This window comes from Lampris incognitus, chromosome 12 (assembly GCF_029633865.1).
Source record: "Lampris incognitus isolate fLamInc1 chromosome 12, fLamInc1.hap2, whole genome shotgun sequence".
Taxonomy (NCBI): domain Eukaryota; kingdom Metazoa; phylum Chordata; class Actinopteri; order Lampriformes; family Lampridae; genus Lampris; species Lampris incognitus.
The window spans coordinates 21,214,476-21,240,764 of record NC_079222.1 but is presented as its reverse complement, the minus strand read 5'-3'; the positions used below and the strand labels follow the sequence as shown (position 1 = coordinate 21,240,764).

At 41.5% G+C, this 26,289-nt stretch overlaps 1 protein-coding gene across 1 annotated transcript in view; it reads right to left on the bottom strand.

The window, feature by feature from the left end:
- The window catches only part of brinp1 (bone morphogenetic protein/retinoic acid inducible neural-specific 1), a 138,639-nt gene that overhangs the window by 52,087 nt on the left and 60,263 nt on the right, over positions 1 to 26,289 (bottom strand). Inside the window, exon 3 of the mRNA XM_056290811.1 lies at positions 19,064 to 19,233. Within this exon, the coding sequence (XP_056146786.1) occupies positions 19,064 to 19,233 (170 nt within the window). The remainder of the gene's footprint in view (positions 1 to 19,063; positions 19,234 to 26,289) is intronic.

The window sequence follows — 26,289 nt, the reverse complement described above, 5'->3', positions numbered from 1 at the left end:
ATAATTTCCTAATGGGGAAAAAAAAGCTGTCAATAGTATTGAGATACTCCCAGATGTTGCTGTCCTGAACTTCTTGGCACATGTCTAACCTGTATTTCAAAACCTTTTGGTTTTCAGTCAGTGGCCTTGCTAAACAACAAATAATGTATTCTGAGATGCCAGAAAATGAAACAAATCAAGAACTTCTTGATGTGCCTTAAGTACCCCAAGCCCATATTTGATAGTTGTAGTATTTTGTTTTATGTTGTAAAAGAAACAGCAAATATAATATAGGATACACAGATGGGTGACAAATTAAAGAAAAATCCTGAATACTTGACCCTTACAGTGAGGGGCTCTGAGGGCTCTGTTAGGCGGTTGGTGGCATTTCCCTGGCATGGTTTGACTTGTCCCTTTAGAGAGAAGGGTCACTGCAAGTCAATACGAAGTTATTCTGAGTGATCACCTTTATCCTATGATGGATGAAACATCTCTATCCTGTTGGGAGCGGTCTCTTCCACGATGACAATGCCCCCATCCACAGGGCAGGAGGGGTCACTGAATAGTTTGATGAATATAAAAGTGATGTTAATCATACGCTATGGCCTTTGCAGTCACCAAATCTCAACCCAATTGTATACCTACTATGGGAGATTTTGGAACGACGTGTTAGACCAGTCATAAATAAAATAATAGAAATGGAAATAAAATAGAAATAGAAATAAGGGCGTCCGGGTAGTGTGGCGGTATGGATGTGGGTATGTGTCCTGGTCGCTGCACTAGCGCCTCCTCTAGTCGGTCGGGGCGCCTGTTCAGAGGGAGAGGGAACTTGGGGGAGTAGCATGATCCTCCCACACGCTATATTCCCCTGGTGAAACTCCTCACTGTCAGGTGAAAATAAGTGGCTGGCGACTCCACATGTATCAGAGGAAGCATGTGGTAGTCTGTAGCCCTCCCCAGAACGCAATGTGTAAGTAAAATTAATATCCACATTTGGATATTTGGAGTGGGTCTAAAAAGATAATATACATAGCATATAATATTGTAGTGAATTTGGAGGGCAACCACAGGAACTGCCGCGGCCGGGGCGCGAACCCGTATCGCCCGCTCGACTAAAGGGTCAGACCCGTTAGCCAAGGGCCAACATGTCTACTTATACATGCATGTTACAATATAAATAGCACATAATGGGTCTACCTGATAATGAATTTATTGTTGACTGTTTGAATTGATTGAATGACCGCTTGATAACAATAGCTGCACTTAAACACTTGTTCTGGTAATAGGCATGAGTATTTCAAATACCTTTCTACAAGAAGCGCGTTTTTGAATGTTTGTATTGTTCTGATACTTATAACACTGAATCTACTATGAAAGGCTAGTGTACAATTTTTGTTTTACTGATGAGAGAAAAAAAAAACGAGAGCCTGTAAACTCCGCCTAAATGCATTTATCTTCTCATTTATAAAGTATTTAAAATATGCACATGTTTTACTGATGAGAGGAAATAAAAACAATAAGATGCCCTGTTAACTCCACCAAAATGTATTTATTTGGTCTTACTTATAAAGTATTCAACATCTGTATATGTTTTAAAAAACCTGTGTATAAAACAAAGTTGTGATTTATCAAATGTGTATCTCTTCAAAATGGCTTGTTTACCTACTCAAAATAATATATGGTGATGCAGAATTTTTATTTATTTATTTATTTTATTTTGAGATACTTTATTGATCCCTGTGTGGAAATTATGCTCTGCATTTAACCCACCCTTGCTGTGTAGCTAGGAGCAGCGGGCAGCTGCCGTGTAGCACCCGGGGACCAACTCCAGTTCTTCTTGCTAATACTCAGTCAGGGGCACAGACAGGAGTATTAACCTTAACGTGCATGTCTTTTTGATGATGGGGGAAACCGGTGCACCCGGAGAAAACCCACCACAGACACGGGGAGAACACGCAAACTCCACACAGAGGATGACATGGGATGACCCCCAAGGTTGGACCACCCCAGAGTTCGAACCCAGGACCTTCTTGCTGTGAGGTGACAACACTAACCACTGTGCCACCGTGCCGCCATTGGCACTGGCCCAAATGGCAGTAAAAATGGTCAGGGACATTCATTTATGTACAAATTCGCTTTTTTCCCCACAATTTACAGATAAGGCCTTTTGCTAATTGGGTCGCAATGGTTTTGTCGTTTTTACAAAGTGCGTCCCTAGGGGGAAAAAAACAAAAAAACAAAATCTTGGGAAACACCATGTTAGACAGTGCACTCCACCACCATCATCAAAACACCAAATGAGAGAATATCTCCTGGAAGAATGGTGGTCCCTCCTTCCAGTAGATTGAAGAGACTTATAGCAGCTATGACAAGGAGCACTGAAGCTGTGCTGGTGGGTCGTGGTGGCTCAACACCTACTAAGACTCTTTATGTTGCTCTTTTATTTTATTTTTTTTACTTTAATGTGTCACCTGTATGTATGACCAGTACTTCTTTATGCTCAACTAATCCTATCTGAAAAAAAGTGCTTAAGAAGCAGTCCGTTTCGTGAGATATGAGGGGCTTCCCAAGGACACAGATCATTTATAACCATACCGGGCTTATCAGCAAAACAAAGTGATAAAACTATCACAGCGATGGATAAACAAGATTTACCAATCAGTCTCCAAGACGTCCACCACACGTGTCCTCAGCAGACCTTTTCTACCATGACAATGTGTGTGTGTGTGTGTGTGTGTGTGTGTGTGTGTGTGTGTGTGTGTGTGTGTGTGTGTGTGTGTGTGTGTGTGAGTGTGTGTGTGTGTGTGTGTGTGCATGCATGTGTGCGTGTGACTGACAATGTGACACCATATTCCTGTCCTTAATGTTGATGCTTCGCCAGATGGTGAGCTGACAAGCAAGAAATTAGACAGATGTATAGCTCACCCTGAGCGTCAGTGTGCTGAGGAGTAAAAGCCAAAAAAAGGGAGAAGCAGGCAGGACAGATTTTATACGAAAGCTGTAAAACGCCGGTGTCGGTGGTTTTCATCTTGTCTAATATTTAATCATTTGTATAACCTTAAGACATATGACGATTCCAACCTTCAATATGGGCGAGATCAAAATATTAATGTACTCTGTGATTTAATCAAATCAATAGCATGATGCAAAAGCATGCAACTGCAAACCTATGTGTATTTCATCACAGTCTTGCTAACAAAGGGGGGAAGTCAATGCGTTTCATGTTTCTTACCACTGTTAATAAGACATGAAAGCATCCCACTGCGACTTCTGGCCTACTAAAGCATGATGAACCCATAACCGAGGCCTTTCAATGATTCATAAACAAGGGCTTTCAAATGCACTCGGTGGCCTTGCATAAAGTGCATGCGCAGATTGATTACAGCGCTAGCCTTGCCTATCACACTTTGCCATCTTGATGGCTGCTGACAGCGCTCTTTTTCTTCCTTTTCGTCGGGTTTATAACTGAATGAATTACTTCATTCAAAAGGTCATGTTGCACGCCACATGATGACCTACCAAAGTTAATATCAATACTTTGTCACCTCAGAACAACCTTATTGTTCACAGCACATGGCCATGCACAGCTATGTAGACCACCCAAACACTGCTGCATGTGCAAAAACATGCACTGCATGCATTTTGTTGGAGTTCATATACAAACCTTGTTCTCCGAGGTATTCCAGACTGTAAAGGGACATTCCCAGCTTTAAGGATTAGTGGCTGACCTTTGTATTCTAAATGACCTTATAAGAGTTGTCTGCAGCACTCGTCATGATTTCTCCCTCTTTCCCTCCGCCATCGCCATAACAGTGCTGTGTTCCAGATTATGAAAATGGAGTCGACCGTAATAAAATACAAGGAGCAATCAAAGGACTGAAGTGGGCCAAGGGGGACTTAGTGGATTTGGATTATTAAGCAGAACACAACAGTGGAGTCCCACCGGACCCACGCTGTAAAGCAACCTCACAATCAGAAACCATGGTTCTGTAACATCCGCATCCCCAATTGTCATCTGTCATGAAGAAAAGCATCTAACCAAGTGAAAAAAAGATACACTTGAGATCACAACTTCCTTATGCTTCTGTATTGTTTAATGGTTATTAAATGAATTCCCGAAACACACACACTTCAAGAATACTAAGAGGCTACCCTTGTCTGTACAAACTTCTCTGTGATTCTCCGATGTGCATAACTCATTCCTTGAACATATTATCCAGATTTTTTTTCTGCTCATATTTCAAGGGACTTGTGTCATTTAGAATATGGAAAAAAAGATCAAATATTTAATTTCATTTTATTTTAAGTCTGTGACTTCATACTCAATGTTACGACTCACTGACAAGATTCGCTGTTATGTTGCAATGTCTACAGTACCGTCCTATATACATACCAATAAGGATCATATGAACATGACAACCCACTCTAACTAACCAGTCCATATAACACTCAGATGGATACCGAATGTACTGTGAAGTTCCAGAATAGATCTATATCTTTGGAGGGAAATCTGCTAACTACCAGGCAACACTGTCATTGCTTGGCAGCGATGTCATTTCATTTTAGTTTTTTGAAAGAGAAGACAAGTGAAAGATGAATTGAAATGGGGAGGGTGAGGGGAACAGAGAAGAACACTGTACAGATGATGAAGTGTCTTCATCATGGGACTGCCTCTGCTGAGCCTTCCTAATCTGCCCATCACCTGCCATTCTCTTAATGACTTGCTATTTCAGGCAACATGGAAATGAAGGGACATGCTCCCCAGTAACTTGCCATGATCTCAAAGGACACGCGGCTCTGCATTTACCATGCAGGGGGGATATCATTGCTCCTGGCTTTGGCTTTATTTGATTTTAGGAATCCCCATTGGAAGCGAGACGTAAGTGAGATGTGAGCGGCGTGTAGAATTCTGTCATCCAATCCACACCTATTCCGTCTTCCGTAAACGCCTACCCAACCGGATGTTGATGAGGGTTTCTGGGACGTAAAAACCGCTAGCATTGAAGCATCATTTAAAATGGGTAAATTTTTGTTTATACTATATAACTTCAAATTGATGCAGCATATTGTCATTACCATATTTAGATGCACATCGTCCATCTTGCTTGTTAGCTGACAGAAAAAAAAAAACAAAAAAACAAGCAAATACAATTCAAGTAGACTTCATGACAAGTAGCCCATTTTGGAGGAAGACATTTTTTTGTTTTCTTTCACTTATTTTACGTCCCATTACCACATGGAGAGAAGACAGAAAGTATGTGATGACGTCATAGTTGCAAATATGTTCACAAAATACTGAAAGTAGGAGATTTGTGTGATTTAAACAGCTGTCTGTGCAGAATATGCTTCACTAAACGCGACAAATATACTCGAAGCGTAACAAAATCGCGGGGGGGGGGGGGGGTTAGTGTGGATTGATACTGTAACGTGCACGCATAAGTAGACACGTTGGACCCTTTAGTAGACCGGTTAACTTTGTCGCCCGCGATACGGGCAATCCGAGTTCGCGTCCCGGCTGTGACGGTCCGGCCGAGCTGCCTCCCGAATTCGCTACAATACCTTTAGGAAAATAGAGACGCACTAATGACGGACGCTTCTAAAACACTTTTGTAAGGATTGGCATTACATCAGGCACGGACGTGGCGCGTCTCGTAAGCGGTGCGGAGCGTTTTTTTTCTTTTACCTGCTACACCAACTGCGTCTGTATTGCGTTTGGTTGTTTTCTGAGGAGATATCTGCATGCATATGGACTTTTGCCAAGTGATAATGTGCAGGGTTTGGTAGCGTAGAGCCGTAGACTATATTAACTGGTACTGAATTAATTAACTAGATCGTCTTAACTACAGGATGATGGATAAACATTGATTTGATTGATTTATTATAATGTGAAATGAAAAAAAAGCTCTCAGGGTTGCATTGCCGCGTCACATTTCTTCGGGTAGAATGAAGTATTTATTCTAATCATTTTTTAAACAGATTGTACTTGTTTTTTACACAGTTCTGTGTATTTTTTCTTTAACCTGTTGTGGGGGGGGGGGCGTAGCCGCATGTAGACAGAGAGAAAGAAAAAAATTATAGACCAGACGCGTAAAAATACAGATCCGTTGCGCAATGCCTACGCGGCACTGCGCGGTTTCCGCGCTCAGTGGAGCCGCCTCAGTTTATTATAGATGGACGCGATCTTCTACAGCAGAGGTGTCGTGCCGCGTACGCCACTGGTGCATAAGTCCTTTACAGTTTATAGCTATCGAAGATTGTACTCATCTAGTATCTCTCTAATAATCCTCTGACCACAGATGTTGTTCACAGTATTAGAATGAACAGAGTAATGGTTATTTATTAAATTAATAACATTATTAATGTTAACAGCGATCTTAATCAAACCTGTTCATGTTCTTTGAAGCTTTCAAGCAAAATGTTTTCACTTTGGGACATTCATAATATAAACATGCTGTTAGGACTCGAGTCACTGTATGTACTGTCAGTAGATTTAACTGCATCAAAGTTGGTCATGTGGGTCATGCTGTATAAAGCTGAGGTTTATCCTCACCTCTCAGACTCAAGACTGAGTTGTGAAATGAGAAGCAGGGTGATACTGGCTGTGACTGCCACACTGCCACCACCCACGCTGCAGCATCATCAGCAAATCTGCATATTGAGTCCTGGCGTAAATCACCCCCGAGTGACTACTGTAGGTGACCTTGTGAGGGATTCAGTGAGCACACTTACTGATAGGAATGAGCGCCTGCACACTCACATAGGCTTGCAGACAGGGACACAATCATGCCCCAATAACTGCACACATGTGTAACAAACAACACCCTCTTTGGAGCCTTGCTGGCACACACACACACACACACACACACACACACACACACACACACACACACACGTACATGCACACATACAAATAAAGAAATAATATACATAGTCACACACACTCCGCCACTCTCTCATCTTAGATCCAATCCCTTTCTGCATAATCATACCTTACATTTCCCACCGAAGAAACAACTGTTTGTAAAATTGCTTTTTTCCCCCCTCCTTTAAAACGCTCCATTGAGTATCCTATTTTCATTTTTTAACGATCCCCTCCACAGGAACCCTAGACTGTAGCCATAAGGCTCAGCCTCAGAAAGACACACATCCCAATGCTTTCCATGTATATCAAAGTGGGACTATTCACAGAGGCAGATGTTTCTTTTTATACTGGGTAATGTTATATGTATGTTTATGAACCATGTGGATAATGTAGATAGACACATATAAATTTGTCCTAATTATTGGATTTTTTTTTTTTGGTCCTGCTGAGAAATCAGTAGATGAAGGTAAGTATTCTCAGGGATGGATTATTGAACAAGTTTCAAAGATATACATCACTTTGGTTCAAAAGGGTTGGGCTGACTAGAAGATGAATGCAGATATGACAGAAAACGGATTTGACTATAGATGTAAGAGCCAGTGCGAATGGACTACAAATGATGAAATATAGATGCAAGAATCAGTGCAAATTGCAAATCCTTTGAACTTGGTGGTTTCAGTTCTTTAACTGCCCAGGCAGTGCAATGCATATACTGTACAGGAAGGGAACTAGTTCACAACCAGGATCCCCATACTTGCAGTTCTCATATTAGTGTAATCCCAGGGTTATCTATGTGGAGTTTGTATGCTCAAATGAGTCTGCTGTTCTTCCTAGTAATATAATTTGTTACTGGAGCTTTGATTTTACTCATGTCAACCAGAACCACATAAAAGTGAAAAATATATCTGTAAATGTGCATACTTTATATCTTCTACTAGTTTCATTTTGCCTAATATTGACTGTATACCCTTTCAAACATGAGACATTTTCGCCTTGGGGATGTCATTTTAATCTCAGGAAAAAAAAAGCCTAATTCATTTTACTATCACAAATTTTGGTATAATTCAGTCTTGGCCTTTTGGTGAAATTGACATCATTTAATTGTAGTCTTTAGTAAAATGCATCATATTAGATTTGCCGTATTTCTGACAGTGTAAAATGTAATTGAGAATTATGTGAAACGAGCTCTCCTTAATTATGTTTTGCATTATTTCTGCTTGCTGTGTCATCACACTGTGGCGGGTGCACATAAGGATTTGAGACATTAACCTTAATGTTGTGCGGGCCCTTTAAGAGTTGAAGCTAGACGGGCCTCACGAGACGAGAGTTCGGGTCGGTGGCTAGTTAACACGCTTCATGCTTGTGTGTCCTGTTTTTCAGTGGAAGGAAGAAAACGACCCGGCAAGGGTCTTAAAAGAGAAACCGTCTCATTGTCTCTTCATTCCTGCGCTCCCACAATTGATGACCCCGACATGACCTTCTGATCATAATGGTAGACATACACTTATTTTTTTTTTCTCACACAATACAATAAAATATATCACGGATAAGTGGGTGTTATTTGTTTAAAATGTATTCACACTTATCTTGTGAATATGCATGTGTGTGTGTATATATCTATATCTATATCTATATATCTATATATCTATGTATATATCTAAACTTAGCACAAAAATTAAGGAAATGTGTGTTTGGTAGATTATTTCTTTGTTGTAACAATGCTTCTTGGCAATAAATCTTATATCAGGCACCTGATTGTCAGCACCTGGGGTACCAGAAGCTCAAAACAAGAGTCAATAGCAACAGCAAAATAAGCTGTTTGGCATTGGCAGAGAAGATTTGGCAAATTTTTCATGGGTGCAACCCACATAGTCAGCTCTGCTGCTCATCCCAAAAATGCATGTTCCTTACAAATGTGGCACCATTTAAAAGAGAAATAAACAGGTTTTCCAACGGTATAAGATTTATTGCCAAGAAGCATTGTTACAATAAAGAAATAATTTACCAAACAAAAATGTCCTTACTTTTTGTGCTACGTATATAGATAGATAGATAGATAGATAGATAGATAGATAGATAGATAGATAGATAGATAGATAGATAGATAGATAGATAGATAGATAGATAGATAGATAGATAGATAGATAGATAGATAGATAGATAGATAGATAGATAGATAGATAGATAGATAGATAGATAGATAGATAGATAGATATACTTCCACCCTGAAAAATGCAGAGGAAAAAAAAAGTGGCCGGTAGCATCCCTTCCTCACTGTCCCACTGCTTGTTTGTACTTGATGGGGGTTTTACTAACGCTGCGATAGCTGGGCTTTAATGTTCAAAGCAGAAAAGGAGGAAAGAGGGAAATAAAAGGAAAGGAAAGGGAAAAAAAGAAAACAGATAAATTCCTGTATGGGGTCTTAGAGAAATAACGAGGCAAAGATTCTGCGCTGTGCGTCACCGGAGCAGCGGGGATATGTCTTGGTTTTGATTAACGTCCACATGTAGCCGGGACCTCTTAGGCAGGGTGCGGCGGCTCGCGGAGACAGGTGGGGGCTTGGGAGGGATGAAGGGTTTGATAAATGGAGCTGCGAGGTGGACACCAGACTGTCCACACATCTAGCAGCAACCAGTCTGAGAAACACACAGAGGTGCAGCACCCACGCCAGCAAAACCATGTTCAAACGCAAACAGTGTGTGTGTGTGTGTGTGTGTGTGTGTGTGTGTGTGTGTACATGTTTAACTATCCTAATGTGGAGCAAATGTCCTCATTAGGATAGAAAAACCAGAAACCACCTACCTTGTGTGGACCTTTTAGAGGTCCTCACAAGTAAAAGGGTCTATTTTAGGGTTAGGACTTGGTTTTAGGGTTAAAGTTAGAATTAGGTTAAGGTTAAGGTTAGGGTTAGGGTTAGGAAATGAATGTAGTCAATGAGGGGTTCTCATAAACATGGTGAAACGAGTGTGTGTGTGTGTGTGTGTGTGTGTGTGTGTGATATACCGAAGTATTGGATAATAAGCACAGATTAGAAAAAAAAAGTGCCTGTATGGTGTGAATGCAAGTATGTGCACTTAGATCACTTTGTTTGTTTGTGTGTTTGTTTGTTTGTTTGTTTGTTTATTTGTTTGTATGTCTGTGTTGATGGGAATTTGTATATTACAGTATAAGAATTATGTTGTTCCCATCACAGAATCTGAATTGCAGTCTTCACGCATGTACTGGAGTGTGTCTGAGGGTGTATATGCTTTTATATTCATTTTTGTGAACCACAAGAACAGGTTATTCTTTACACAAATGTGTATCACAGATGTAATGGGTGAGTCACCAAAAAAAGCAAAAAAAAAAAGAGAAGTATGCTACGTGTGGAGGTATATATAAAATATTTGAAATGCAGAATGATACTGAGTGTGCCCTTGATAGGAGTTTATATGTGATCCAGTAAAAAAAGGACAAATTTCTATCACCAATGCAAAATATAATTCTGAAATAGAGTATAGTTTGCTTTCAATGTGCTTACTGGAACACATCAAATGTCTAATATCTGCTCTACCGAAACAAGAATGTTTTCCCCCCTAATCATAATTTCACACTCCAAAGCAGGTCTCAGAGCCATATTGAATCAATATTGGAAAAACAAGGCACTCGTTCTGTGTGTGTATAGAGCCACACTGGCTGCCAGACTCCACTTCCTCTGCACACTGGGATCATTTTCTGTCTACTGGCTATGTGACTTGCGAAACACTGCAAATGAGAAGAGGCAGGTTATAGTAACTCTGACAATGGTGCCCATTGTTAGAGAGCATAATAAGTCATGTAAGTATACAGGGACGGGTTGCAACCCAAAATAATGTTGCTGTCAACCTCAATATTTCCCTTTCTGCAGTCTGTCTCAATTATTATTATTATTATTATCATTATTATTATTATATTTTTTACAGTGGATTCCTTTTAGTGGGGCAGATGAGCAGTTCCTAATATTAATGCAAAATTCTTCTGAAATGTCCTTTTATTCATCCTCTGTCTCATTGTTTGCTTGCATGTAACATATGCGAAGTGAAAGAGGCACACCGATTTGAACTGAATCTTTAAACTCTTTAAATGTTTAAAAAATAATTATACACATTGATATGGCAGGTCAAGAACTCACTGTCAGTCCTTCCTTAATTTCACAAAAAGGCAACGCTTGGGTGTCCGGGTAGCATAGCAGTCTTTCCCGTTGCCTACTAACATGGGGATCGCCGGTTCGAATCCCCGTGTTACCTCCGGCTTGGCCGGGCGTTCCTACAGACACAATTGGCCGTTTCTGCGGGTAGGAGCCCAGATATGGGTATGTGTCCTAGTCGCTGTACTAGCGCCTCTTCTGGTCTGTCGGGGCGTCTGTGCAGGGGGGAGGGGGAACTGGGGGGAATAGCGTGATCCTCCTACATGCTACGTCCCCCTGGCGAAACTCCTCAGGGTCAGGTGAAAAGTAGCGGCTGGCGACTCCACATGTATCGGGGGAAGCATGTGGTGGTCTGAAACTTGCTCCAGATTATGAACTTTTAAGTTCACCCAGTTCAACAAAAGCCAAGCAAGAGACTTTTGAGTATGGCTGAAGAGAAGCCCATTGTCAGCCAGAAAAAGCCCCTGCAGGCCTCTTAAAAGGCTTTGACGGAGCAGTGGCTTTGATAGCAGGAGGGAATACAGATGCTATCAAATGCTAGTCTTTCATGTGAGGAAACATGCCAATCAACTGTCACAAGGAAGTATTAGCACTGCTGGTGCCCACTTATTACTTCTAGTTCACAGCTAACTACAGCTATTTAAAGTGAGTTTATGCAAATTAAATGAATAAAATGTACATTCTTTCTCATACAAATAAAACGTTTGATTTATCGGTAATACCACCCACCTATCTTTCATTCAATAGATTCAGAGGCTATAGGCTTATTTGGTCTGTTACGACCAGTGGAAGGAAATACAAGCTGCCATTGGTGGTGCACCGGAAGTGATGCTAGCACGCAACATGAAGTGATGCTACATTAGAACGCAGGACAGAAAAGAAGCAAACGCAACAATGTCGAACCTTAGATCAGATGGAAGTCAGCAGGTCAAACGAAAAGGTGATAAATGTTGCAGTATGATAACTAACCACAGGGGCGGGGTCTGCTATGGACAGAAGGAAAGGAACAGCAGGGCACCTGCTGTTACAGTGTCTGTTTTAAATCTCCATCAGTTTGCCTAATGATGACATGACATCAGTGACTGAGTACAAGCTCAAGAGAATCTTGGGAAATAAAGGGAACTTGTGACCGCAATGACCACTGTTCAGCATAGGTTACATGAGCTCACTTTAAATTTAATTTTCAGTTTTTATCATTAATTCTGGCGTATTTGTCTAGAAGGCTAACACTTTCTGATTACGTTGTATGTTAATCTAAATTTCCTAACACTTGACAACAAAATAAAGCATGTGGCTCATAGGAGATAACTAGCATGCAGTGAAAACCAACATTCTTAATTTGACTTTTTTTTTCAGGATTGTTCCCCCTTTTTCCCCCCAATTGCACTAGGCCAATTACACCACTGTTCCGAGCCACCCGGGTCGCTGCTCCGCCCCCTCTGCCGATCCGGGGAGGGCTGCAGACTACCTCATGCCTCCTCCCATACATGTGGAGTCGCGCCAGCCGCTTCTTTTCACCTGACAGTAAGGAGTTTCGCCAGGGGGACGTAGCGCGTGGGAGGATCATGCTATTCTCCCCAGTTCCCCCTCCCCCCTGAACAGGCGCCCCGACCGGCCAGAGGAGGTGCTAGTGCAGCGACCAGGACACATACCCACATCCGGCTTCCCACCCGCAGACACGGCCAACTGCATCTGTAGGGACGCCCGACCAAGCGGGAGGTAACACGGGGGTTTGAACCAGCGATCCCCGTGTTGGTAGTCAACAAAATAGACCACCACACCACTGGGACGCCCCATACTTGGACTTTTTTATGTCGAATACATTCTTTTGCTTCTAGTGTGACGAAGAGTCAAGAGTCAAGATTCTTATTTGTCCCTGGGGAAATTCGTCTAGGATTTAAAGGCTGCCACATAAAAATACCTACATTATAGTGCAGTAATAGACACTAAGTGCACAGGACAGACAAGTGCAATCATAAAGTTTCATTCAAATATGTGCTTCATTTCACACCCTTCTTATGTCCTGAGTTTAGGAGATTCACTGATCAAGGGATGGAAGAGTTTTTAAACCTCTTCAGCTATATTTTCCTATGTTTAACTGGAACCCTGTAGTGTCTAACTGAAGGGAGCAGTTTGCATGCTGAATACAGGGCATGAGACAGGTCAGCGATAATTTCCCTAGCTTTTGGCTTCTCAAAGAGTGTTTGGGGCAGGGATGCTCCCTCACCCCATCACTTTCAGTGCATTGCTGTGTGTACCGATGTGTTTATTTGTGATTTTGACTTAACCGATATGTTACCAAACCAAGCTGAAATTCTGCAATGTTATATACTAACAGCGGTGTCAGTACAGTAATTTACCTGTCCAAAAATTACCAGATTTACCATAACTATTTAGAGCAGGGTATTTTCAGAGTTTTATCTGTGTTTAATATTTATATTTTACTGAGTTTCTGGATTACATGCCTGTGTGCTCTTCCCCTAAATTGCAAATCTCTTCCCCGGCCTTTCCTTTACTCAGACAGGCCCCACCTTCCAACATACGCTGCACGTCTCCATCAGAGGACACACGGTTGACTCAGCTTCCTAGAGACTACCTGATGTAAAACGTGCCGCGTGAACCCTCTCCTCTCTAAATCTCCCCTCCTTCTTTAACCAAGACTCTGACTCAGCACCTACTGTCAATTCTGCTTAATTTTGTCATGCTTGACTTCCTGCCACCCAGAGTCCCGTCTGCCAGAACCCCTCCATTCACCTGTCACTTACGGCCACAAAAAGCTAGGAGGGTGCTCCTTGGCGAGAGATAGGAAAAAAGCGAGCAGTATATGATGTAGGAGTATTTTGTGAGGGTACGTGCCTGCACTGTAACATGTACATTGGGAACTTGTAAGTATTCAGTGATGATACCGATATTGATACACTGTATATTGAAACCAATGCGAAAAAAAAGAAAAGAAAATGTAAATAAACACATTTAAGGTTTTTTTTTGTCCCACCCCCCCCTTTTTTTCCTCCTCAATTGTATCTGGCCAATTACTCCACTCTTCTGAGCCGACTATCAATCAATCAATCAATCAATCAATCAATCAATCAATCAATCAATCGATCAAGTTGCATTACCACATGCCTCCTCCGAAACATGTGGAGTCACCAGCCACTTCTTTTCACCTGACATTGAGGAGTTTCACCAGAGGGGACGTAGCACATGGGAGGATCATGCTATCATGCCCCAGTCCCCCCGCCTCCCCTGAAAAGGCGCCCCGACCAAACAGAGGAGGCGCGAGTGTAGCGACCAGGACACATACCCAAATCCGGCTTCCCGCCTGCAGATATGGCCAATTGTGTCTGTAGGGAGGCCCAACCAAGCCGGAGTAACACATAGACTCGAACCGGCGATCCCTGTGTTGGTAAGCAATGGAATAGACCGCTACGCTACCCGTACCCCCCTGATGTCCTTTTTAATAAGCGTAATAATCTTCTGCAAATGAACAGATGACAAAATAATCGTTTTAGACTACACAATTGCAATTCCCATTATATAATATGTAACATTTTTCTTTTTTTAAATAGATTTGCAGTATTGCAGCAATACAAGTAAAATAATTTCATGAACCATATTACTAATTAAAAAAAAATCCACCGATCAGGAGAATTTGAGGATACCGTGCGTACGTTTTTTTCTAATACAGTCAGGCAATTAAATGACTGACAATAATTTTAAGTTGTCTACTCCAACCTGCCTAAATGTTTTACTTTACATATAAATTGCTCTAACTTATGAACAGCCCTTAATGAATAGCCTCTGTTTAAGCCCAAAAGGCAACTATGTAACTCTCACACAGAGTCACGTTTGCATGCAAACAATTTATGCTTCGGTGCTCAAGGGCTCTTGTAAGATAAATATTCCCAAGGAGATCTGACTCCTGAAAACGTTCATAAATACCACACCTCTTGTGTAAACATCTGTGCAAACAATTAGCAAAGAAAGACGTGAATATCCTGTTTGATAAATGAGGAGCAATGCAAGCACCATCTGAAACAAACAGGGGTGCGGGAAGACGTTCTAAGTGGGGGGACGCTGTCAACCGAATGTAAAAGTGTGACGTCATTATCCATCCATCCATTATCCAAACCGCTTATCTTGCTCTACCATATTTTACAGAAATATGCTTAAAGATGAATGAATAAGTTTCCTCAACAAATAATTTATTCAATAAATAATCAAAAATATTATTTTTAACCCGTCATCAGTGTCACGGTCATTACTAGCCTTATATTGATGTTTTTATTTTTTTCCGTTTTCATTTCGGCATATCGCAGGTTAGATTACTGCTGCGTCTAAAGTGGCAGGCTATTCCCATCTCCACTAGAGGGTGCTGCAGCAACTTCAGCAACCCCCTTCCCGCGCCCCTGAACAAACCAGCGGTTACAAGAATGTTAATACTGTAACGTGCATGGATAAGTAGACACGTTGGCCCTTGGCTAACGGGTCGGACCCTTTACTTGACTGGTTAACGTTGTCGCTTGCGGAGTGGGAGACACGGATGCGCGTCCCGGCTGTGGCGACGGTTCCCGGACTGCCGCCTGATATTCGCTATGTTGGTGTCAGAAGTGGGATGGTGAGACCGTAAGGCCATCAGAAGCGTATGCGCCCAGAGGCGTGAAGGAGCTGATATGCTGAAGCGCGGGGACGTGCTTCCCGAAGGGGGCGGGTAGTGTAACATGCATGGATAAGTAGACACGTTGGCCCTTGGCTAACGGGTCGGACCCTTTAGTCGACTGGTTAATGTCGTCGGTTGCAGTGTGGGAGCCACGGGTTCGCGTCCCGGCTGTGGCGGTCCCGGGCTGCACCCCGAATTCGCTACAATACTGTGTCTGAGACTCTCTCAAATATATGAAAGGATGTCCATTGTTGGTGCACTTTGAGTTGAACAAGTGAATTAAATTTAATTTGCTTCGTACCAACATCCACATTTTTCAAGAACTAAACTTCAGTTTCGGTAGTCTATAATCCAAGGTTGAAAAGCAGTGCATGGTATTGCCTTCCATTTCAAGGTTGTATTTCTGATAGCCAAAAGCACTGCACAGAAATCATTTAGTAAATGCATTGTGTGTTGTTGCTTTGCCAATCATAAGAAATGCTGGCAATGCACTCATACTGATTGCTTGTGAGATCCACAACAATGACACAGATTCCTCCAGTAATTTACCACTTCTCTGAAAATGAAAACTTGGCACCAAATTACCTGTTTTTTCTGTGCATGGCAAAACTGATGTGACTAAAACAGACTAAATCAGTTTTTTTTCCAAACTGGGTATAATCAACAACAAAAAAATAAAAACAGATAATAATCGAGATCTCAATTCTAATATATATATAAAAAAAAAGCTAATGGACATTGGGTATGGCTTTTTGCTGTCATAACAGCAGTAGCCTGATTGACTATCTTTCATATCCTAAACATATCTTTTTAATACTGAATTCTGCCTTGGGTTCACCAGATCATTTCCCCGCAAACCTTTCACAGACTGACTGGATGTTCTTATGAGTTTCTTTATGATTGATATGAGTGAATATTAGACAGTTCATAATTTTTATTTATGACTCTAGGTTACTGAAAGTGGGAAGGGTCATCTCGATCTTATCAGATTATACAACTAAATGTTTATTATAAAATATACTATACTATATATTTATAAAATATAATGAATATTATGTAGTCCTTCGGCTGTTTTCAGGTTGCCGTTGTCCTCTTGGTAGCTTCCCTGATGAACTTCTTACTTGTTTGCATGCTTAACCATGTTGGAGGTTTAGGCAAGACTCTAATGCTCTTTTTAACCCATTTACAATCTCCAGTGTATTTCAGGGTATATCTTAGGTGATTCAGTGTCCTCATCTCCCCCCCCCCCCATATTTTCCCCAAAACTTTATAAACGTTTAACAATGTGATATTTAAGATCTAGTGTTAGCTCCTTGTTGCCAATGATTATTTTGCACATATATTAATCGGAGAAATGTTTACAGTCTGACAAAAATACTACTAAAGTAAGCTGTTACAGCCAAAAAAGAAGTGTGTGTGTGTGTGTGTGTGTGTGTGTGTGTGTGTGTGTGTGTTTTCCTGACTTATCCTTGTTTTGGGGACACATTTCAGACTAAAGACCAGTTAATTGGGGGCGGTTTGACTAATTGGGGACAAAAACAGTGCTCCCAATTGGGGGGAAAAAAAAAACTGATTTTTTTTTGGGTCAGTGGTTAAGGTTTGGGTTAGGTTTAGTTTAAGGTTAGGGTAAGGGTTGAGGTTAGAGTAAAGGGTTAAGGTAAGCATGTAATTAGTTGTTTAATTAGTTGCTGCCGCTGTCACTGTTGTAGATTCACTTTTAAGATTAGATGTAAGTGTGTAGCGGACTCTGTGGACATAATTCACCATAACCGGTTCCGGTCGCTTTAAGAAAGTGTTTCCAGGTTGATAGGTGAGCTGCGACGATGATTGGTTGAGGGAGCGCCATGTTGCTCGGGCTGTTGGTTTTGTTCAAAGAAATAACACACACGCGTCCGTGTAGTCAGTGAGAGAAATTGTCCGTCTCTACTTGCATGTAATGCCAGTAATACAAATGTCAATATTTCCTTCGCACACAGATTGCATATCTATTAAGATGTTTGTATGCATGTGTGTTAGGACATTCACAACTGCTCCATTAGTCGTCAACGTAGTAATAAATGACCTCAAAAAATAAGAGTATTAAAATAATCGCGGGAGATTTTTTTTTTTTCACCCAATAACAACGATCAATTCTCGTCGAAAATGTCTCAAATACAGTCAATAAAGGGTTAACTAATAAAGGCGGGACCAATTTAGGGGTAGTTGAAAAAGCAGTGGCCATTGGCTCTGAGAGGCTGTTTACAAATGAGCCACAATCTGATTGGACTAAAGACCTGTCTGAGCTGGAGAGTTTAACTGCAGTAAGAACGCGACTGATTTCTTGCAGGTGTTTTTTTACCTTAAAATAACAGCTTCAAAATCATTTGTATGATGGACTGATTTGCAATAAGGAAAATGTAGCTGTTTTCATCCCTATTCGGTGCCCCAAATGCCTGTTCTTGCACTAAAACTAAAACTAAAACATCTAAAACTTGGGTTGAGCAGGTCCGATCTCTCGTGAGTATCGGTTTAGCTGGTGACTTTTAGGCGAGCGATTCCGTGATTGTCGTGGTGACGGCAGCTGCCGAAAAGCCTGAGACCCTTAAATTGAATGCTTGATACAGTATGTAGCCTATTCTGGTCCTTTTTATCCTACATTATGCAAATTAAACAGTAAGAAGCACTCACATTTCTTGAAATTAGTTTTAATGTAGGGCAAAACATAGATTAGCAGAGCAGCTAACGTACATTGAGGAATTTGTTATGATAACATTACAGGTTAAATGATTGAATACATGCCACTTTGCGATTGAGGATAACGGTATGACATACAGCTGCACAGCCAGCTGCGGTTTTTTTCCAACATCATACTAATCGTTACCAGGGGTGAATGAGTCTTGCTAAGCACAATTTAACTTACGTAATAGATCTTAAACACGGATGAGTATGTATTTAAAATTGATTAAAGTAAAATTGAATGCTTTTAGAGGGCCATTAGGTGTTCTGTTCGTGTTTTCAACAACTGTCGTCGCTAAACCGAAAACAGGGATAGTGGAATTATTACCCTCTCTAAATACCTTAAATTATGTTGTTAACCTGAGATAACGTAGAAAATGATTGTTCCAACAAAGCTATGTTGGATCCACAGCGTATCTGCTGTAGATACATTGCAACTGCTTTAGCATTACATAGTGCTAAAACCACAGATGACCGATTAGTCTGTCGACTAGCGGACTTGGCAGCAATTCTGTGAAACCCCTAATATGTGTACGTGTGTGCTTGTTTTGTCCGTAGAATTGTGAATTTGTGCTCATAGTTGCTGCTGTGTGTGTGTGTGTGTGTGTGTGTGTGTGTGTGTGTGTGTGTGCGTGTGTGTGTATGTGTGTGTTATGTATTCATGTGCAAAGTAATAACCAACCTTGATGGCATTGGTAGAGATCTGGATCTCGTGCAGCTTCCTCATAGTGCCATCACGGTCAATGAAGTAAGAAGAGGCCAGCTGATGCAGGGCCTCTACATTCTGGGTAGCGTTGGCTAGCTTCCTGTCAAGTTTGTTCTTGGCCATGTACATAGTCAATGCTTCCTCACCTACAAGGGGAAAAGAGATCATAGTTAAGAGTGGATAAATCCTGGCTTACTACAGCAAAAACACAAAGATTGTCTTTGCTTAATGAGGGGAAATTTAAATTTTTTTTGTAAAATTTAAACAACAGCTTAAGAATACATAAAACTTAGTAGAACGGGGCATGTTCTGTTTTGTCCTTAACCTCAGATGTATCTAACTTTTGTACATGCTATTGTGTGAAGATATTGATTGATGAAGCTTTGTATTTCAAAATAAGTTAAAAAAAAAAACATGCATATGAATTACTGGTGTTTGGTGGCATCAACGTGTCATCAGAATCAGAAATTATTTTATTGCCATGTGCATTACATGCACTAGCATGGTGTTATTGGTACAAAAGAAAAATATATTACTTTCAGCTGTTCCCGTTAGGGGTCGCCACAATGGATCATCCATTTCCATTACTTCCTGTCCTCTGCATATTCTTCTCTCACACCAGCCACCTTCATGTCCTCCCTCACCACATCCAGAAACCTCCTCTTTGGCCTTCCTCTTGGCTGGCAGCTCCATATTCAGCATCCTTCTCCAAATATACCCAACATCACTCATCCACATGTGTCGAAGCCATCTCAACCTTGCCTCTCTTGCTTTGTTTCCAGGTCATCCAACCTGAGCTGTGCTTCTAATATACTCGTTCCTAATCCTATCCTTCTTCATCACTCTCAGTGAAAATCTTGGCATCTTCAATTCTGCCACCTCCAGCTCTGTCTCGTCTTTTCATCAGTGCCTCTGTCTCCAAACCATACAACATAGCTGGTCTCACAACCATCTTGTAAACCTTCCATTTAACTCTCGCTGGTACCCTTCTGTCACAAATTACTACTGATACTCTTCTCCACCCACTCCACCCTGCCTGCCATCTCTTCTTCACCTCTCTCCTGCACTCTACGTTAGTTTGGACAGTTGACCCCAAGTATTTAAACTCATATGCCTTCATCACCTCTACTCCTTGCATCCTCAGCATTCCACTGTCCTCCCTCTCATTCACGCATAGGTATTCTGTCTTGCTCCTACTGACTTTCATTCCTCTTCTCTCCAGTGCATACCTCCACCTCTCCAGGTTCTCCTCCACCTGCAACCTACTCTCGGTACAGATCACGTCATCCGCAAACATCATCGTCCATGGAGACTCCTGCCTGATCTCGTCCGTCAACCTTTCCATCACCATTGCAAACAAGATAGTGCTCAGAGCCGATCCTTGATGTAATCCCACCTCCACCTTAAACCCATCTGTCATTCCAACCGCACATCTCACCATTGTCACACTTCCCTCGCACATATCCTGCATCACTCCTACATACTTCTCTGCAACTCCCGACTTCCTCATACAATACCACACCGCCTCTCTCAGCACCCAGTTGTATGCTTTCTCTAAATCCACAAAGACACTATGTAACTCCTTCTGGCCTTCTCTATACTTCTCAATCTCATTCTCAAAGCAAACATCGCATCTGTTGTGCTCTTTCATGGCATGAAACCATACTGCTGCTCGCTGATTGTCACCTCTTCTCTAAAACCTAGCTTGTATTACTCTTTCCCATATCTTCATCCTGTGGCTGATCAACTTTATACCTCTGTAGTTGCTACAGTTCTGCACATCACCCTTATACTTGAAAATCGGTACCAGTATGCTTCTTCTCCACTCCTCAGGCATCCTCTTACTTTCCAAGATTGTGTTAAACAATCTAGTTAAAAACTCCACTGCCATCTCTCCTAAACACCTCCATGCCTCCAAAGGTATGTCATCAGGATCAACTGCCTTTCCACTCTTCATCCTCTTCATAGCTGCCCTCACTTCCTCCATGCTAATCCCCCACACTTCCTGAACAATACTGTCATAAATAAAATAAGATAAGTGTATATATATGTGTGTGTGTGTGTGTGTGTATTCGTCATCGACTTTAGATTCTGAATGTGAAACCAAATTCTGAATGTGATAAAGACAAGTTAGTTTATTCAAGTCATGTTTACATCTATTCAATGAAGTCAAGTCAAGTCAATTTTATTTGTATAGCCCAGTATCACAAATCACAAATTTGCCTCAGGGGGCAGTAACACAACATCCTACCCTTAGACCCTCACATCAGATAAGGAACAACTCCCTATTATATACACACATATATGTAGCGCCTCCAGTGCAAACTAGGGGTAGCAGCAAAGGCGCTAACATCTAACTAGGTTCAGTGAGGGGTTTGCCTTGACTAACTCACGAGAGGAGTTGATGTGTAGTTGAACAGTTGACAACTGTATTGCCTCACAACAGCGAAATATACACAACGCTGAATTTTACATAAAAGAATTGAAATAAAACAAAATAGAGCTCTTTAAAGTAAATAAAATAATAAACCAAAGAAAACCTCGTTCAAATCACAACCCTCAATGAGTTTTAGCAGTTTGAGCTGAAAGAAAAATTCAGTTCCTTGTCCTTGAGTGTATGTGTTGGTCCAAGAGTTCAGTTCCTGATCCGTGAGTGTATTGAATATACTTCAACGATCACTATTTCTACCCTGGTAGAGGAAATAGGCTAGTGTGTATGAGTTCTTATCTGGTGTCTCGATGAATGATTCAGGCTTGTCAGACGTTTCCTGGGACAGATCCTAGAGAAGGCCACTGCTTCTATGATCGTCCACAGTCTCACTGGGCTGGGCTCGCCATCACAATCTTCCAAATTCTATCTGGTAGTTAAAAAAACCAATCTACACAAATAGTGCAGAATACTAAGTATTTCATTCTATATCTGTTTCTAACATGAGATCTCATTAATTTCTTTTCATTCAGAACATCTTACAATATGCTTTCCATTAACATGTATATGAATTGTAATATCATTACTTAATAACTACATATATATAAAAAATTCTGTTACACAAAATTAGTGCAATCACAGTGTAGCCTCAATACAACCCATTTAAGTGCGCTAACCACTTAAACTGAATGGCTTTAACGTCAACAGGATAAGTGCCACGCATCTTTAATGCTACGTAATTCCCCAATGCTTCACTGACTAAGCTAGCGCTTAGCACTAGCTAACTATTGGCGTGAGCTATCTTCTAAAACATTCACCATGACACAATGACACAATACGTACCAAAGTACGGGCTATTCAAACATTAGACATTCTTATAACCCCGACTGGTTTTATGAAGAGTATCTTAACAACTATCTGATCCAGCGTTATCTTTCCCCTTCAGTAATTAGCAATAAGCTAGCACAAAAACGTGCTTTACTCACCGGAGTTCCAAATACTTAAAACTCGACAGATCTTCGTCTCGTAAGCTCTGATTGTACATAACACTTTCCAGAATCAAAAAATGTCAATACCCTAACTTTCTGAGGCTTTGTATAATAAAATTCAGTCGTCGGTTCAAGAGCACAATTTCCAGGATGTTCGCAAAAAGAAAAGAGAAAAAAAAAAGACGACTGCGTGTAGCAGTCTCTACCCTAGCGAGTTGCATAGTGCGCCCCTTAAGGAGCGGCATGTCACTACACCTCTAAATCATGACTATTAGTAGCCCTACATGTCAAAAGGGGTTATATATATATATATATATATATATATATATATATATATATATATATATATATATATATATATATATATATACTAGAAGAACCTCGCTACAATGTAGCGGTTTGGTTATCCACCCGTCTAAATCGCCCTCCTCTTCATCCTGCCAGCTAACCGCCTTCCCCCTGCCCCTAAGCCCCCCCACTCCAACTCCCTCCCCCCAAATGCTCAGAATCATCTGAAATGCCGAGAAAAGTGGTTTTTAGCCATTTTTAGAAAATACATATTTTGCATAGTTATGCATAATTATTATAATTATTTTAATTTTCTGCTATTTTTCTGGTCCTCTCTGGAACAATACCTACCACCTCCAAAAAAAATAGGATCATAAGTGCATTTTTGCAAAAATGAATATTTTGCATAATGCCAAAACATTTCTAAGTCCCAGAAAAAAAAATTTTATTGGTGAAAAAAAATCAAAGATGCTCAGAATCATCTGAAATGCAGAGAAAAGTGGTTTTTAGCCATTTTTAGGAAAAAAGCATATTTATGCATATTTATGCATAATTATGCATAATTTTAATTTTCTGGGATTTTTCCCTTACTCTCTGAGACAATACCTACCACCTCCAAAAAGAATTAGGATCATAATTGCTTTAGTTTTTGGTCCCGCTATCTACACTAACTAACACACACACGCACTAACACCACACACACACACACACACACACACATTACGAAAATATATGAGTAGATATATATGTATGTATATATATATATATATATGTGTGTGTGTGTGTGTGTATATATACACTCACCGGCCACTTTATTAGGCACACCTGTCCAACTGCTCGCTAACGAAAATTTCTAATCAGCCAATCACATGGCAGCAACTCAATGCATTTAGGCATGTAGACATGGTCAAGACGATCTGCTGCAGTTCAAACCGAGCATCAGAATGGGGAAGAAAGGTGATTTAAGTGACTTTGAACGTGGCATGGTTGTTGGTGCCAGACGGGCTGGTCTGAGTATTTCAGAAACTGCTGATCTACTGGGATTTTCACGCACAACCATCTCTAGGGTTTACAGAGAATGGTCTGAAAAAGAAAATATCCAGTGATCGGCAGTTCTGTGGGCAAAAATGCCTTGTTGATGCCAGAGGTCAGAGGAGAATGGCCAGACTGGTTCGAGCTGATAGAAAGGCAACAGTAACTCAAATAACCACTCATTACAACCGAGGTATGCAGAAGAGCATCTGTGAATGCACAACACGTCGAACCTTGAGGCAGATGGGCTACAGCAGCAGAAGACCACACCGGGTGCCACTCCTGTCAGCTAAGAACAGGAAACTGAGGCTACAATTCGCACAGGCTCACCAAAATTGGACAATAGAAGATTGGAAAAACGTTGCCTGGTCTGATGAGTCTCGATTTCTGCTGCGACATTCGGATGGTAGGGTCAGAATTTGGCGTCAACAACATGAAAGCATGGATCCATCCTGCCTTGTATCAACGGTTCAGGCTGGTGGTGGTGGTGTAATGGTGTGGGGGATATTTTCTTGGCACACTTTGGGCCCCTTAGTACCAATTGAGCATCGTGTCAACGCCACAGCCTACCTGAGTATTGTTGCTGACCATGTCCATCCCTTTATGACCACAGTGTTCCCATCTTCTGATGGCTACTTCCAGCAGGATAATGCGCCATGTCATAAAGCTCGAATCATCTCAGACTGGTTTCTTGAACATGACAATGAGTTCACTGTACTCAAATGGCCTCCACAGTCACCAGATCTCAATCCAATAGAGCACCTTTGGGATGTGGTGGACCGGGAGACTCGCGTCATGGATGTGCAGCCGACAAATCTGCAGCAACTGCGTGATGCTATCATGTCAATATGGACCAAACTCTCTGAGGAATGTTTCCAGTACCTTGTTGAATCTATGCCACGAAGGATTAAGGCAGTTCTGAAGGCAAAAGGGGGTCCAACCCGGTACTAGCAAGGTGTACCTAATAAAGTGGCCAGTGAGTGTATATATATAATGCCAAGAATCCCTATTTTGTATAAGTTCTATTTGGGTTTGGGCCGCATAGTTTTTTTGTTTTTGTTTTTTCTTCAAGCACTCTTAGGTTTCAGGGAATTTGATATTCTGCACCACCCTGTTAACTGCATAATTCAGACATATTAGCCATTTTAAAAAAAATAGCATTGTTTTACTACAGCATAACTGTACAAGTAAAAGTACTATCTAAATGCACGACAGTGGCCTGTTGAAGCCATCAAATACTGACTGATCTTCTCAACAGCCCATGAAGCACAATACAAGTCAAATGTCTTATTATTACATACATCAATTACCAAAGCCATCTTGCTTACAACAACATCTAGAGTGATGCTAAATTGAGTGGCCAAAATGTCTTAAATATGGGAGCGTCCAGCAAGCGTAGAGGTCTATTATATTGCCTACCAACACAGGGACGGCGGTTCAAATCCCCGTGTTACCTCCGACTTGGTCAGACACCCCTAAAGACGCAAACTTTTGAATGTCTGCGGGTGGGAAGCCAGATGTGGGTATGTGTTCTGGTCGCTGCATTAGCGCCTCCTCTGGTCGGTCGGGGCACTTGACGGGGGGGGGGGGTGTATCGTGATCTTCCCACACTCTGGCGAAACTCCCCACTGTCAGGTGAAAAGAAGCGGCTGGCGACTCCACATGTACCGGAGGAAGCTTGTGGTAGTCTGCAGCCCCCCACCACCCCCCCCAGGTCGGCAGAGGGGGTGGAGCAACGTGCGGGACGGTACCAACGATACAATTGGAAAGAAAAAGGGACAAAAAAAATCTTAAATATAACGTGTACTAATTGTATTTAAAGCATTGTTAGATGCTCGTGATCTTTCACTGAATCACAAATATAACAGGGGTGCACACGTGATATCCATCTAGAAGCAGTTATATGACGCGGAAACAAATACTCATTGAGCGGTCACTAATCCCCAATTACTTGCATAAACACACACACACAGGCTTGGGTATCAGCATTGCCATTCAAAGGGCAAACCATGAGCCTGGAACACGTTCAAGAACACGTCACATATGTTCAGACGCCCCATCCTGTGAATGATTATTTGGCCTTAAGCAATGCATGGGGATTGCTCTCTTAACTTGTGGTGACCATGACCGGGAGGAGGGAGCAGTCAGGGCCGATGTGTCATGCCTGGTTGGAGTGGACCCATAGAGGGAATGTCTCTCCATTTTCTGCCACCACCACCACGCTTATCTTCCCCGGGGGCTTGCAAAGTTACTCACACACCCTTGACTTTCTGCACAAGGGTAATGGCCCTGCATTAGCCTCGGATCACTCTCGTTGTCCCCGCTGCAACAGTGTGGCTCCGAGTCGGTCTACTGTACGTAAATAAGTTGTGCCTATCTCTCCCGGACAACGAAAGTCATTACTTTCGAGGCTTCCGATACTAATGAATGTCGACGCAAGTACACCTTTCCTTAATGAACACGAG